General features: G+C 48.5%; 1 protein-coding gene across 1 annotated transcript in view; it reads right to left on the reverse strand.

The window, feature by feature from the left end:
* Positions 1-6,752: 6,752 nt before the first annotated feature.
* FKBP5 (FKBP prolyl isomerase 5) overlaps positions 6,753-13,633 on the reverse strand; it is a 79,863-nt gene continuing 72,982 nt past the window's right edge. Inside the window, exons 9-11 of the mRNA XM_080938140.1 lie at positions 13,429-13,614; positions 9,619-9,858; positions 6,753-8,735 (exon numbers count right to left, since the gene is read on the reverse strand). Of these exons, the coding sequence (XP_080794266.1) occupies positions 8,631-8,735; positions 9,619-9,858; positions 13,429-13,614 (531 nt within the window). The 3' untranslated portion in view covers positions 6,753-8,630. The remainder of the gene's footprint in view (positions 8,736-9,618; positions 9,859-13,428; positions 13,615-13,633) is intronic.

Below are 13,633 nucleotides of genomic sequence, written 5' to 3' on the forward strand. Positions count from 1 at the left end.
TAGACCTACATTGTAGGCAATGCACCCGAATGGAGCCATGAGTTGTTAGACCGCTCAGAGCTCCCCAGGGTTTATCTCACCTGCCAGAGTTCTTTGGGTCCACAAATGAAAGACAGACAGACAGACACACACACACACTCACTCATACACACACATTCACACTCACACACACATACACACGCTCACTCATACACTCACACACACATACACACACACACATTCATACACTCACACACACACTCACACACATACACTCATACACACTCATACACTCACACCATACACTCATACACTCACACACACTCATACACTCACACAACACACTCATACACTCAATCATATACTCACACACACATTCATACACTCACACACACACTCATACACTCACTCACTCATATACTCACACACACATACACACACTCATACACTCACTCTCATACACACACAGTTTTCCTTTAAAATGGTCTCTTCCTCCAGTACTTTTATTAACTGATCATTGACCATGGACAAGAAATATACGTGTAAACAAAATGTTGCTCATGTATACTGGACAACCACATACTACATGCACTTGAGCAGCCCTTCCATCCCTTCCGCCTCCGTGGCCTGGAGCCACCTCCTCTTCAGGGGTCTTCCGTTCTGTCACCCGAGATCGGCTCACCTGCTCTTGAGCATTGCAACCGTATGAGGCCCATTCAACAGAATAGACTACTGAGTCTTCGTTCTTTACACCGGTGAAGTCTCAGGTGTTAGGTGTTGCACGCCGCACAGAAGGCACGAAGTGGTGTGCCAGTGTGGCCGTTTTCCTGTTGGTGGATGCTTCAGTTTCTCCAGGCTGAGTATACTTTTAATATACTTTTAATATTATTTGAGACAGGGTCTCACTAGGTAGTCCTGGCATTTGCACTGCAAGCAGGATGGCCTTGAACTTGGGGACCCACCTGCCTCTGCCTCCTGAGTGGGGGGATTTAAGGGAAGAGCCACCATGCCAGCTGTTGTTCACACAGTGATGTCTTTTAAAATTCTTCTTAAAGAAATATTGCATCTTTAGTGTGTGTGTGTGTGTCTACACGCATGTGCATATGAATGTCAGAAGAAAACTTGCAGGAGCCAGTTTTCTCCTTCTACCACGTGGGAAGCGGGGATCTTGGCTGCAGGCTCCTTTACCCAGTGAGCCATCCTGCCACCCTGGGATCTCTTAGTAACTGGTATTTGGAGAGTTTTTTGGAAATGCTTCATGGGCAGAGAGGCTAAGTGAGACGCTTACTCCTAGCTGCCTTTAAGGTAATGGGACACCAGTATCTGGTGCTATCCTTATCTGCAATCCCCAAAGGACTGAGTGATGCCCCTTAGCCGTGGATGGCCTGTCACCTCTAAAGGGTGACTCTCAAAACCTCATGAGAGGTTCTGCCCATGGTGGGATTTTAGCATTTCCACGCTGGGCCAAACCCCTCATTTCCACCCTCAGTCTGAACACTTCCTGGGCCATGGTACCTCTCTTGTATGGCACTCTGGGAGTTTCCCTTCCAATTGCTATTCTGACCCCACAGGCATGATCTCTAACCTGGGACTCCCTCGATACAGGATGGGCCACCTGCCAGGCAAGTTTAGGAACCAGGTCACTGGAACAGGAGGCTGTAGGGATGAGCCCAGTCTGGGGGCAAGGGAAGGTGCCAGGGATCAACTTCAAATCCGGCCTCCAGTGTTAGGAGTCTCCATCAGTCAGGTGACCCTCCCACCTACCCCAACTGTTCCCTTCTCTTCCCCTTTAGGGCAGGCCAGGAGAGTCCCTTCAGACCAGAAAACCCATCCACCAAGAGCTATCTTCAGCCCAGAGGGCTCCAGACTCTGCCTGCCCCGCCCACCACTCCTTTCCTCTCTCACCCTCTGTTCAACCTTTGCTCCTTTCTCACCCCCAGTCTTTTCTTTCTCCAATGAAATTACTTTTGAGACAAGGTCGAAGAAGCAATTGAAGATGGTCACTGACCCCCTTGCCTCCACCTCCCAAGTACTGGGTTATGGACGCACACCTCTAGTCTTCGATGAACTAGGAAGGAAGCCAGGGCTTTGTACTTGGTGGCACACTCTGAGAACTGAGCCCTATGTTAGGTTTTCCTCCTGAGGGCTTATCTGAGGCTGCTCTGGTCCTTTCTACAACTTGATAGTTATTTATATGAGAACACTGTGGCTGTCTTGAGACACACCAGAAGAGGGCATTGTGAACCACCATGTGGTTGCTGGGAATTGAACTCAGGACCTCTGGAAGAGCAGTCAGTGCTCTAACCACTGAGCCACCTCTCCAGCCCCAAAGAGCTTGATTTTTAGTTATGTAGGTGTGTGTGCCTCTGTGTTTCTGTGCACTCAGATGCAGGTGCCCAGAGGCCGGAGCTCCCGAGGTTGGGTGCTTGTGAGCCTAGAGATCCGGGTATTAGGAACCGAACCTCAGCATTCTGTAATGCTGATTAAATCTTAAGGGACTTAGGCAGGCATGACCTCAGGTGCCTGCACTTAAGTATACGGCCTGCGGAGGCTCTTTTGAGAGCAAGAATATCTATCAGCTGGGCTGTTTTTATTTTTTATTTTCCTTTCCTAAACCCATGTTGTGGCACAGCTCTGCCCTTCCCCCTCCTGCACAGGACTGCGACGGAGTCTGAGCTGAAGAGGTGAGGCGCACGGAGCAGAAATGCTGAAGAGCAGGGGGAGGTGGGGCCTCTCTTCCCTCCAGGCTCCAATCACGTGGTGAATCCTCACCATCTGCCCAGGGGCTCACCACTGGGCGCTGAACTCACCTTGGGGGTGGGGTGGCAGCTGTCCTTCTGAGATGCTGCGTCCATGCATTCACTTGGTGAGCTGACCCCAGCTCTGTGGCTGCCTGGGTCCCTGCGGTTTCCGGAGCAGAGGAGAGCAGCTCTATGCAGCTCACGACATGGGAGGTGTGTGTGTGTGTGTCAGAGTGAGCAGATGCTCTAAGACCTTTCCTGGTGTCCTCCAGCAGGGCCAGTGGCAAACCTTCCTACCCCCAGGTCTTTTGCTAGAATCTAAACTTCATACAAATGGTCAAGTGATTTGATCATTCAGTTTGAGATTCGATTAAAAAAAAAAAAAAAAGCCCTAAATGCCATAGCTGGGGGGCAAAGATAGGAGGGACACCAAAGACGGAAAGAAATTCAAATCCAGATGTACAAACAAAAGGGGAACAGATGGCTCACTGGTTAGGAGCTGGCTGGCTCGCGGTGTGAGAAGGGGTGATGGGAAGAATGATAAATATTTTTATTTTTTTCTAGGGTAGGATATCATGCAGCCCAGGGTGGCCTAGAAATTCTAACCCTCCTGTCTCCTTTGAAGGACTTGAACTTGCTACCATGTTTCTCTGAGTGGCGGCTGTCCTGGAACTCACTATTCGGATCTGGCCTTGAACTCAGAGATCCTCCTACTTCTGCCTCCGAAATGGCATTAAAGGCGTGTGCCATCACTTCCCCTCAATGTTTGGCTATTGAGATTACATCGGTATGGGCTCAAATTATATCCTATTAAATTAAGATGTTAAGAGCTGGAGAGATGGCTCAGTGGTTAGAGCACTGACTGCTCTTCCTGAGGTCCTGAGTTCAATTCCCAGCAACCACATGGTGGCTCACAACCATCTTCTGTCAGGGGATCTGATGCCCTCTTCTGTTGTCTGAACATATATAAGATAAATAAATTGTTTTTTAAAAAAAATTAAGAAGTTAAAAGACAAGGAAATTGGAACGTCCCCTGGGAAAGACTGTAGAGCAGTGAGACAGAAAACGTGCAAACGGGAGTGGGGGATGCAGCCAGTCGGCAGCGTGCTTGCCCTGTGTGCATGTGGCACGCCAGGACCTGAGCCTGGGCCCACTGGAAGAGCAGCAAGCACTCTTGAAAGATGAGCTAAGGATCTCCCCATGAACAGGGTCAACCCAGGAGAGACAATATTACAAACACGTGTGTGCAGCAAGCCCCCAGATATAAGAAAGCCAAGCTGGAGGAATTGAAGACAAATTTGAGACAGTTCATCCGTCACGGCAGAGGACTCAAACACCACACGTCCACCCAGGGACAGCATAGCTCACAGAAGCCTGAGCCACGTGCACCGGAAGGCCCTGGGCCAGCGACGTGGATGCCCCAAGTCGTCCTCTAAACTCCACCCGGCCACTGGCATGCACACCCACATGTCTACCTGAAAAAAATATAAATCATAAAGCCAAAAGCTTTAAAAATGTTGTGCAAAAGCATGCACACGATCTTCTTAAAAGCAGGATGGATTCTGTGGGGGGTGGGGTGAGGGGACCATATGTGGCTGAGAAAAGTCCCAATACATTTAAAATAACGTAAGTCAAACAAAGCATGGTACATGGTGTGCGCTCTAACCACAGTGGAACGAGATCAGATTAATAACAGAAGGGAGGCGGGCAGTTGGAAAAGGTGCAAATATGTGGGAAGGAAGCTGACTCTTTAGCAAGCAGAGGGGCAAATAAAAATTATAAAGGAAATTAGAAAATGCTTTGGGATGAATTAAGACAAAAAAAAAAAAAAATGCAGCCTGGAGACATAGCTCATTGGTTACAAGTACCAGCTGTTCTTCCAAAGGTCCCGCGTTCAATTCCCGGCACCCATGTGGCATTTCACAACTCCAGCTCTAGGGCATCTGACTCCCTTGTTCCCTTCATGGGCACTGGGTACACATGTGGTGCACAGACATACGTGCTGGCAAAACACAAAATAACAATAATAAAAGAACCCACCACACCAATGCATATGTGTGGCAAGCCAGAGGGGAAGTTAGAGCTGGCAAGTATGTATTAAAGAGAAGCAAGGGGCTGAAGAGATGGCCCAGTGGTTAAAAGCACTGACGGACGGCTCTTCCAGAGGTCCCGAGTTCAAATCCCATGGTGGCTTACAACCATCTGAAATGGGATCTGATGCCCTCTTCTGGTGTGTCTGAAGACAGCTACAGTGTACTCACATGAAATAAATTTTAAAAAGAAAAAAGAAGCAAGATCTTAAGGCTAGGGCAATGCTGGTCTTCGTGCCTGAGGCTATCCCTGGAGATCTCTGGCCAGCCACCATTGCTGCTGCACTGGCTCCGGATGTTCTTCCCAGGAAGGGTTACAAGTAAGATGCTCTTAGATGATGGGAGTCATTCTCACACACGCCTTTATTCCTTCTGGGCAGGACCCTTATATACAGTTGTGGGTGGGTTTGGGTCTGACAGCAGGTGCTTCCTATAGGCTTGGGCCTATTGCCTCACCTACGTGTGGAAGGGCTTGGGGGTGCTGCCCCTATGTGACTGACACCACCATTCTCTCTATGGGGGGCTGTGGCTATGTGACAGGGGCCTGATGTTAGGAGCAGGTGAAGCTCCTACTGTCCCTTCCGGGTCCCTGGGGACTCAAGTCCAGCTTGACCTGACCAGGCTTTCCTCTCATGGTGTACTGCCGCACAGGGAAATGGGTCAGCCGTTAAGAGCTGGTACTGTTCTTTCTGAAGGATCCAAATTCATTCCCAACACCCACACACGGCAGCTCACAACTGTCACTTCAGGAAGTCTCATGCTCTGCTGGCCACTGGACACCTGCACTCACGTGCATGGATGAGTGTGATCACATTCCAGCCCTCTCTCCCTCCACTCTCTCATGGATGAGTGTGATCACATTCCAGCTCTCTCCATCCACTCTCTCTGTGGCACTGTCTGAGATTTCTTTTTTAAGATTTATTTATTTATTATATATAAGTATACTGTCGATGTCCTCAGAACACCAGAAGAGGGCATCAATCTCATGACAGATGGTTGTGAGCCACCATGTGGTTCCTGGGAATTGAACTCAGGACCGCTGGAAGAGCAGTCAGTGCTCTTAACCTCTGAGCCATCTCTCCAGCCCACCAACATGGATTCTTAATTCCTGATATAATTACCTTGGTCATGGTATCTTATCACAGCCATGAAATGGTAACTAAGGCCAGATAAACATCCATATGTGTAATGAAAACTTTGGTTTCTAGAAAACCCAGTTATGTTACGTGAATGTTTTTTGTTTTTAAATCCCGGGTGGAATAAGAGACTGCTTTATAGCAGCTGACTATGATTTGCCTCATGCTCTTGCAGAGGTATGGTTTTGCCAGTTGTAGTTTCTGCAAGTGCACGACATTTTGGATTTTGGGAACTTCTCATAGATTGTAAATGCCCGAGCTCCTAGAGGGGCTGATGGGAGTTTGCTCCGCCAAGGAGGCCACTGCTTCAGTTTGTCACATGGTTGTGAGGGAGGAGACGAGATTGGATATTCTGACAATGAAGCTTGGATTTGATCTAAGAAGCTCCACGCCCCTAATTAGCAAGAAGCAGTCTGAAAAGATCTACCCCACCCCTCTAACCTCTTTCTTCCCTACCTAGAGTGGGGTTGGAAGGGTACCATAGGAACCCAATAAAATATCACAAAAAAGCATGCCTACACATACACATAAAATCATTAAAAATACATATTAAAGTCAAACCCGAACAATGGAGGAGGAGAGGGGGCCCAGCAGTTAAGAGCTCTTCTTACTGCTTTTCAGAGGACCGGGGTTCACACCCACATCTGGCTCACAATCGTCTGTACCTTCGTTTCCAGGGGATTCAAAGTCCTTTTCTGGTCCCCAAGGGCAGTTGAACACAAATATTCCCAAGCACACAGAGATAAAAGTAAAATTTAAAAATCAAACGAACAAAAAAATAAACAAGCCATGAACAATAAAAAAACCACTTTTTAAAAAAATTTATTTAAGGAACACAAAATGCATCTAAATGATTTTTTTGTTTTGAGACAGGGTCCCCCAAGTCACGGGATCAAAGGTGTGTGTGTCACTGTTTCTCGCAGTCTAAGTGATTTTTTAAAAACCAAAATTTCAGTGTGTTATTTGCTCAGCCATCACTCTCCAATCTAAGGGTGTTTGAAGAAATTGTCTGAAGTTACCGAATACAAGAGCACGTAAAATCCAGCAGTGCTAGGAACCTTGACCACCCCCCTTCCTGTACCAGTCTCCTTGGCCCACAGCACACACACTTGGGAGACAGCTGGTGAGGTCACCCGAGTTTCTGAAAGTTTTCCTGTAGAAACCTAACCTATAGGCTCAAATCCCAGCACAGCCTCCCTGCCCTGACTCTAGTCAACAGAACTACAAACACCGCACTGCCTGCCACGTTGGCTCCTGCTCTGTTCTTGGGTGAGTCACAAACACTAGTGGAAAGGGGCACATCACAGACGTCTTCACATCCATCCCATCAGCTACACGGAGAACAGAACTGGAGTGGCAGGAAATAAGTGACCTGTCCCTGCTAAGGTCCTGACTTAACGACTGATAGCAAGATTGTCTCACTAATGCACACATCTTGAGTGCAGTGGTCCTCAGGCTGGAAGTGAGCTGTCCAGGATGAGATGCATGTGCCCCTATGGGGGTTCCTTAGGCTGTGAGAAGCAAGCTGTGCTCAATCCCATACATCACCTGCAGGACTAAAATCCAACTCCAAAACCATTTAAGATTTACCCTAATTCAATGCCCAAGTATGGCAGCCCTTGCAGTTCCCACCAGAACAAAGAAGCTGCAGTGCAGAGCGAGCGAGCCAGGCACCTGCCTGTCGGACCTCCAGGTACCGCACTTTTAGGAGTAATTACTACCTGTTTTAAACCTCCCAGAGCTTGCCTTTCAAAACTCAAGTCAAAAAGTAAAAATTGAAAAATATTTTTGCATGATAGAGGAGTGTGAAGTTCCTTCTCAGAAGCAGTGTACACACTTACAAGCAATCATAACAATAAAGGAGAGTGACTCATCAGTCCATTCAGTCTAGAACAAGAGCAAGTCTTAGGTTCTTCACAGCGAGGCAGAGGATGGGCACACGGGGCTGAGCGGTGTCAAGCATGGAGCGCAGCACGCTAACACTCTTAAGAGGGACAGCGGGGAAGATAAGCCCACTGCTGACTGCTCCCCACACCTCAGAAATTCACCCGAAACAGAGAAAGCTGACCGGCAAATCCCGCCTGCTTTCACTAATGAAGGGTGTGGAGGAATGAGAAAGCCCATAGGACAGGACATGCTGGCTAGGACAGAAAGCTACGCTCAAGAGTCTGAGAAGGGAGCTTGGAAGGCAGGCAAGCAGACTCAGCCGTGGACCTGGGAGCCCCCTGCTGTGGACGGTGTCCTTACTTAGTAGGAGTCACGGCCAAACAAGATCTCATCACCCGCCCCTGCCATGCCCCCAACAGGAACGCAGAGATCGAGCTTCTCTTCGCAGTGGTGTCTGAAGGGCAACCACAGTGCAGAACCCACAGCAGCTGGGTCCTAGGATCACAAGGGACACTGTGCTGGACACTGAAAGGTGACAAACTGAAATGAGCTGGACTGAGCTGCTGGCTTGGTTTCTCCACACCAATGGCCTTCTCTGCTTTTCCCTGGCATGTCCCCACCCCCACCCCCGGCAGCAGCAGGCGGTTATTTGGGAAGCTACTGGTATTGCCATTTGCTTCCAGAATCACAGAGACTGTAACAAACCTTACACTAAACACTGTTCAGTCCTGAGTTGGGGGCGAGCCCAGCGAGGAGGGCCGAGTTCATTAGGACTCTCTTCCCTCCTTGGCGTGGCGTCATACATGGCCTTCGGCCTTCTCTTCCTCCATGGTCTGACTTTCTGGTTTCTTACCGGCAGCTCCTTCTACAGCCTTCTTGCTCATTGCTTTGCTGGCCTCTTCCTGAGGGTTAAAGGAGGAGATGAAACTAATTAACCCCTGCCTTCCCAGGATGGTCTTATCAGGTCTACAGCAAGTGTGCACGCTTGTATCTGGTAAGTAGGGTGACATGCACTGAAGAGCTACCCCAGGCAGCTGTTGAATAACTTTCAAGTCCTTGTGCTACTGGCAGCTAAAGATGGAGGGCAGACCTGGGACCAGAAGGTGGCTGCAGGGTTAGAATCGGCCCCTTGTTCAGGCAGACCCACTGTCAGCGAGGCTCCCGATGACAGCGATGACAGCAGAGTATATGATAAAGGCCATCGCAGGGACACCTGTTTCCAACCCAAACTGGACTCAACCAGGAAGTGTTGCCAGACAAACAGTGCTGACGGGCTTGGGGCTGTTTTTTTTGTTGCTGTCATTGTTTGTCGACAGGGCTTCTGTGTTCCTGGCTGTCCTGGAACTTGTTCTGTAGACCAGACTGGCCTCGAATTCAGACAACATCCTATCTCTACCTCTGCTTCCCAAGCACTGGGGTCAAAGGTGTGTGCTACCACTGCCTGGCTGAATTTATTTAAACAAGAACAAAGCAAGTGAACCTGGCTTGGTGGCAGATGCCTATAATCCTAAAACGCATGAGCCAGAGGCAGGAGGATCTGAGATGAAGCTAGCTGGGTCTACAAAGAGAAAGCTGTTTTAGAAACAAAACAGAACAGGAGCACGGCTCGGTCTCGGGGAGTCAGCCTCAGCTCTCACAGACACGCCAGGGCCTACCACCTCTGCCTCTGGCCACAATGGAGTCTCTTCCTAAGTCTTGCCTCTCCAGCCTGGCATCCCAACCCAGTCCCCTGGGATAGTGTCCTTACAACCCCAGGTGGTAGGCACCCCCGTCAGGCCTGCACACCTTTGCGTCCTGCTCGGCGAACTTCTTGAACATGTTGGCATACACCCTGCGGTCCCTCTCATTGTGCTCCTTCGCCTTCTTCTGGCACATGGAGATCTGCAGTCTCGCCGCCTTGTTCTGGGGATTGACCTCCAGTACTCGCTCAAAGTCACCTCTGGCTGAATCAAACTCGTTCATGAGCAGCTGCGCCTCGCCCCTTCGGTACAAGCCTTTCTCATTGGCACTGTCCAGTCCGAGGGCCTAAGAACAGACGGGTGACAGTTCAGAAGGGACACCTGTGACTCTTGTCACTCCCATGCTGGGACAGCGCAATCACACTGAGATAAGCAGACGAGAGTCACACAACAGTCAGGTCAAATTCACTTGTTTTCAGGATCTTAGTATGAAATGTCTCCAGTTCAGTGTTGAGTGCCTTGACTGGAACCTGGAGGGACCTCACCAATGAGTCCTTACTGAACTAGGGGTCACCTCTCAGATAGTCTGCCTATCAGATGTTTATTTTATGATTCACGATAGTAGCAAAGTTACAGTTATGAAGTAGCAAAGGAATAATTTTATGGTTGGAGGTCACCGCAACTTGAGGAACTGTATTAAAGGGTCACAGCACTAGGAAGGTGGACGGCCACTGGATTAGAGAAAGGTACCAGGAATGTGCCTTTTTCCTTTGCTTTTTTTAAAAATTAGGTCTCACTACGTAGACCAGGATGGCCTCAAACACAGTGACCCACTTGTCCCTGCCATCCGAGTCCTGGCCACAGAGGTGTGCTTTAAAAGGCGTGTCTGGTCTCTGTGTCCTGGGCTCTAGGAAGCAAGTGGCTCTGCCCTGCCCTTCGGCTCCATCCTCTGCCCACAGCACCAGGGCCAGCCAAACGTGAACCGAATCCTTTGAACTAACTACAAGCCAAACTGTCTCCACCTAACGTGTATGTGAGCGTGTATTGGGATGGATGTGGGCCAGATGCCCATCTCCGATGATATTCTTCAGGAGCTGTCCACCTTGTTTTCTGAGGTAAGAGTCTCTAACTAGCCTGGGGTCTGCTGAACAGGCTGGGCAGCCAGCAAGCCCTGGAGATTGGCCAGTCGGCCTCCGCCAAAACTGATATAACCATCACAGGCAGCCTGGAGTGTGTGTGTGTATGAGAGTCTCTGTGTGTGTTTCACTGGTACATATGTCTGAGCACTGCTTACACACCTTATAAACCAGACAAGATAGCTGGAGCTGGGACTGCAGTTACAGACCACCATGAGCCACTACGTGATGGCTGGCAATGCAAACAGTGCCCTGACACACCGAGCCGCCTCTCTAGTCCTCATGCACAGCTTTCATGTGTGTGCGAGGGACAGAGGTCAGTCAGGTTCTCACACACCACAGGCACTTTACCCCCTGAGCCATTTTCTCAGCCCCTAACATTTAAAATGCGCTTCTCTCGAGCACCTCTACTTTTGGTAACTTATCCTGTGGACACCCTAAAAGCACGTGGAGAGAAACACTGAACAGCTCTCTCTTACAACTCTTAGAATTACTGACCCTTGTAATAAAAACCAACCCTGACAATCTTCCTGTGAGGGTAAGCTAAGTAAATCCCCATGATCCGCAGAATGGATACTAAGGGCCGTGTCTCTTCCCACTGAGCAGTGAGGGAGCTGTAGGATGCGCTCATCTGATGTGGGAAGAGTCCTGGTTTCACATGACAGTATCCAAACCTTTCTCTATTTAGTTTTTATATTTCCTTTTTATTTTTGGGTTATGTATTATATAAGTATGTGCATGCATCTGACGTATCTGTACACACACACACACACACACACACACACACACACACACACGGACAGGTATCTAGCAATCACTAGTGACCTTCCTACCCTGACCTACCCGGTGCTCCCAGGAAGCACTAGTGACTCAGGCTTACTGTGTGAGTGTTGAGATCCAAACTCTGTTCCCCTACAATTGTACAGCAAGTAATCTTACAGCCTCTGAGCCACCTTCCCAGCTCTAAATCTGCATATTTTAATTTAAAAATATATATGCAAAGGCTGGGGTTGTAGCTTAGCTTGCCTAGTACCTACAAAATACTGAATTTTATCCCTAGCTTAAAACAACAAACCAACAACCAAACGCTGGTGCTGTGGTGTGTGTGCAGCTGTGATGGCCCTCAGGAGGTGAAGGCAGGAGGACCAGAAGTTCGGCTGGAGTATGTGAACTTGTCTGAAAAACCAAAAATAAATTTGTCACTTGGAAAGTGACATTTTGCACTTGGAAAGACAGGATGGCCTGGTGGGAGGGGTGGGACGCCTCCGTGGGACGCCCTTGCTGATGAGCTTCACAAACTGAACTAGGTCCTTCTGCTAGGATGGGGAAAGGATAACGGACCCGAGGCTATCCATGTGTGCACCGTGTGTGCACACACCACCAGCACCCTCCCCCAGAGTAAATGCATAAAGAAGGAGGAGGGGGAGTTGGAGAATCATCCAGGGGTTAGGAGCATGGCTCTGGCAGAAGAACAGAATTCAGTTCCCAGCATCCCCGCATCCACATCACAACGACCAGGGGATCAGATGCTCTCCTCTGAACCCTGGGAGGCCTTGCACACACACACACATTCCACACACAGATAACACACATGTACAGTTTTTTAAAGATAAAGCATATCTTTAAATGAATTGCTTTGGGTGAGAAAGTTGATGGGAATTTTATGGCTGGACTTTCTTGTGTGCTTGAACTCTGAACTTTTTAACAATTATGTATTTAAAAAAAAGCACAAACCTTAAAGTATAATAACAATAATATAATAATATACCCCTTCCACATGGCAAAACATTAGTCTAATGTGAGAAAAACAAACAAGAAGTCTTATAGTGTCTTTTGTGCCATTTCATATTTGTTGTTGTTGTTTTTTTTTCTTAAAAATGTACTATTGGGCTGGAGAGATGACTCAGTGGTTAGAGCACTGACTGCTCTCCCAGAGGTCCCGAGTTCAATTCCCAGCAACCACATGGTGGCTCACAACCATCTCTAATGGGATCTGATGCTCTCTTCTGGTGTGTCCGAAGACAGCTATAGTGTACTCATAACATAAAATCAACAAATATTTAAAAAATATTATTAATTTGTACATGTAATACTATGAATATTATTACACTGTGTATGAATGTGAAAGAGGCCGGAGGATATGTGACAGAGCTGTTCCTTTCCCACATAGGTCCTAGAAATCAAACTCCTGTCATGAGGCTTGGTAGCAAGTGTCTTTTCCAGCTGAGCTACATTGTTTTTGAGACAAGAACTCATGCAGCCCAGACCAGCCTTGAACTCTCAGTGTTCTGTCATTGTCTCCCAAACACTGGGGACACAGGCATTTATCTTGGTGGTGCTTTGAAAAGAATGGCCCTATGGGCTTAGATATTTGACTACTTCATCACCAGGGACTAGCATTGTTTTAAAAAACTAGAAGGATTAGGGAGTAGGAAGTGTGGTTTATTGGAGGAAGTGTCACTGGGGTAGGCTGTGTGGCTCAGTGGTAGTGTTTGCCTAGCATGCACAATGCCCTGGGTTCAATCCTCAGCCCTGCAAACAAAATAAATAAAGAGGGAAACTCGGAGCTCTCTGTCTGCTCTCATACTCAGAGCCAAGTGAGGAAGGCCGAAGATGAAGGCTGTTATCAATTCTGGGAGCAGTTTCTGTGAAATGCAGGACAGAGGCAGTCCATAGGGAGCCCTATCCTTTAGGGCGTACCAGTTCACGCTGACATAGAGAAACAGCCTGAAGGGGGCAGAGGTCCCTCACAGACAGAGGGTGAGGTGAGGCTCACCCACCTTGTCACAGCACTCCACAGCTTTGGTGTACTCTCTGAGCTTCAGGTAGCACATGGCCAGGTTCAGGAAGGCTGCGAGCAGGAAGGATTCCGAAGCTTTCGACTCCTTCTCTGACAGGCCATACTCCATTTCCAGCCAGGACACAATCTTCCCGTACTGAATCACGGCCTGCATGTATTTGCCTCCCTAGGAGAAGAGACCCAGA

The sequence above is a fragment of the Micromys minutus genome (genome assembly GCF_963924665.1).
Source record: "Micromys minutus genome assembly, chromosome: 25".
In the NCBI taxonomy this organism is placed as follows: Eukaryota; Metazoa; Chordata; class Mammalia; order Rodentia; family Muridae; genus Micromys; species Micromys minutus.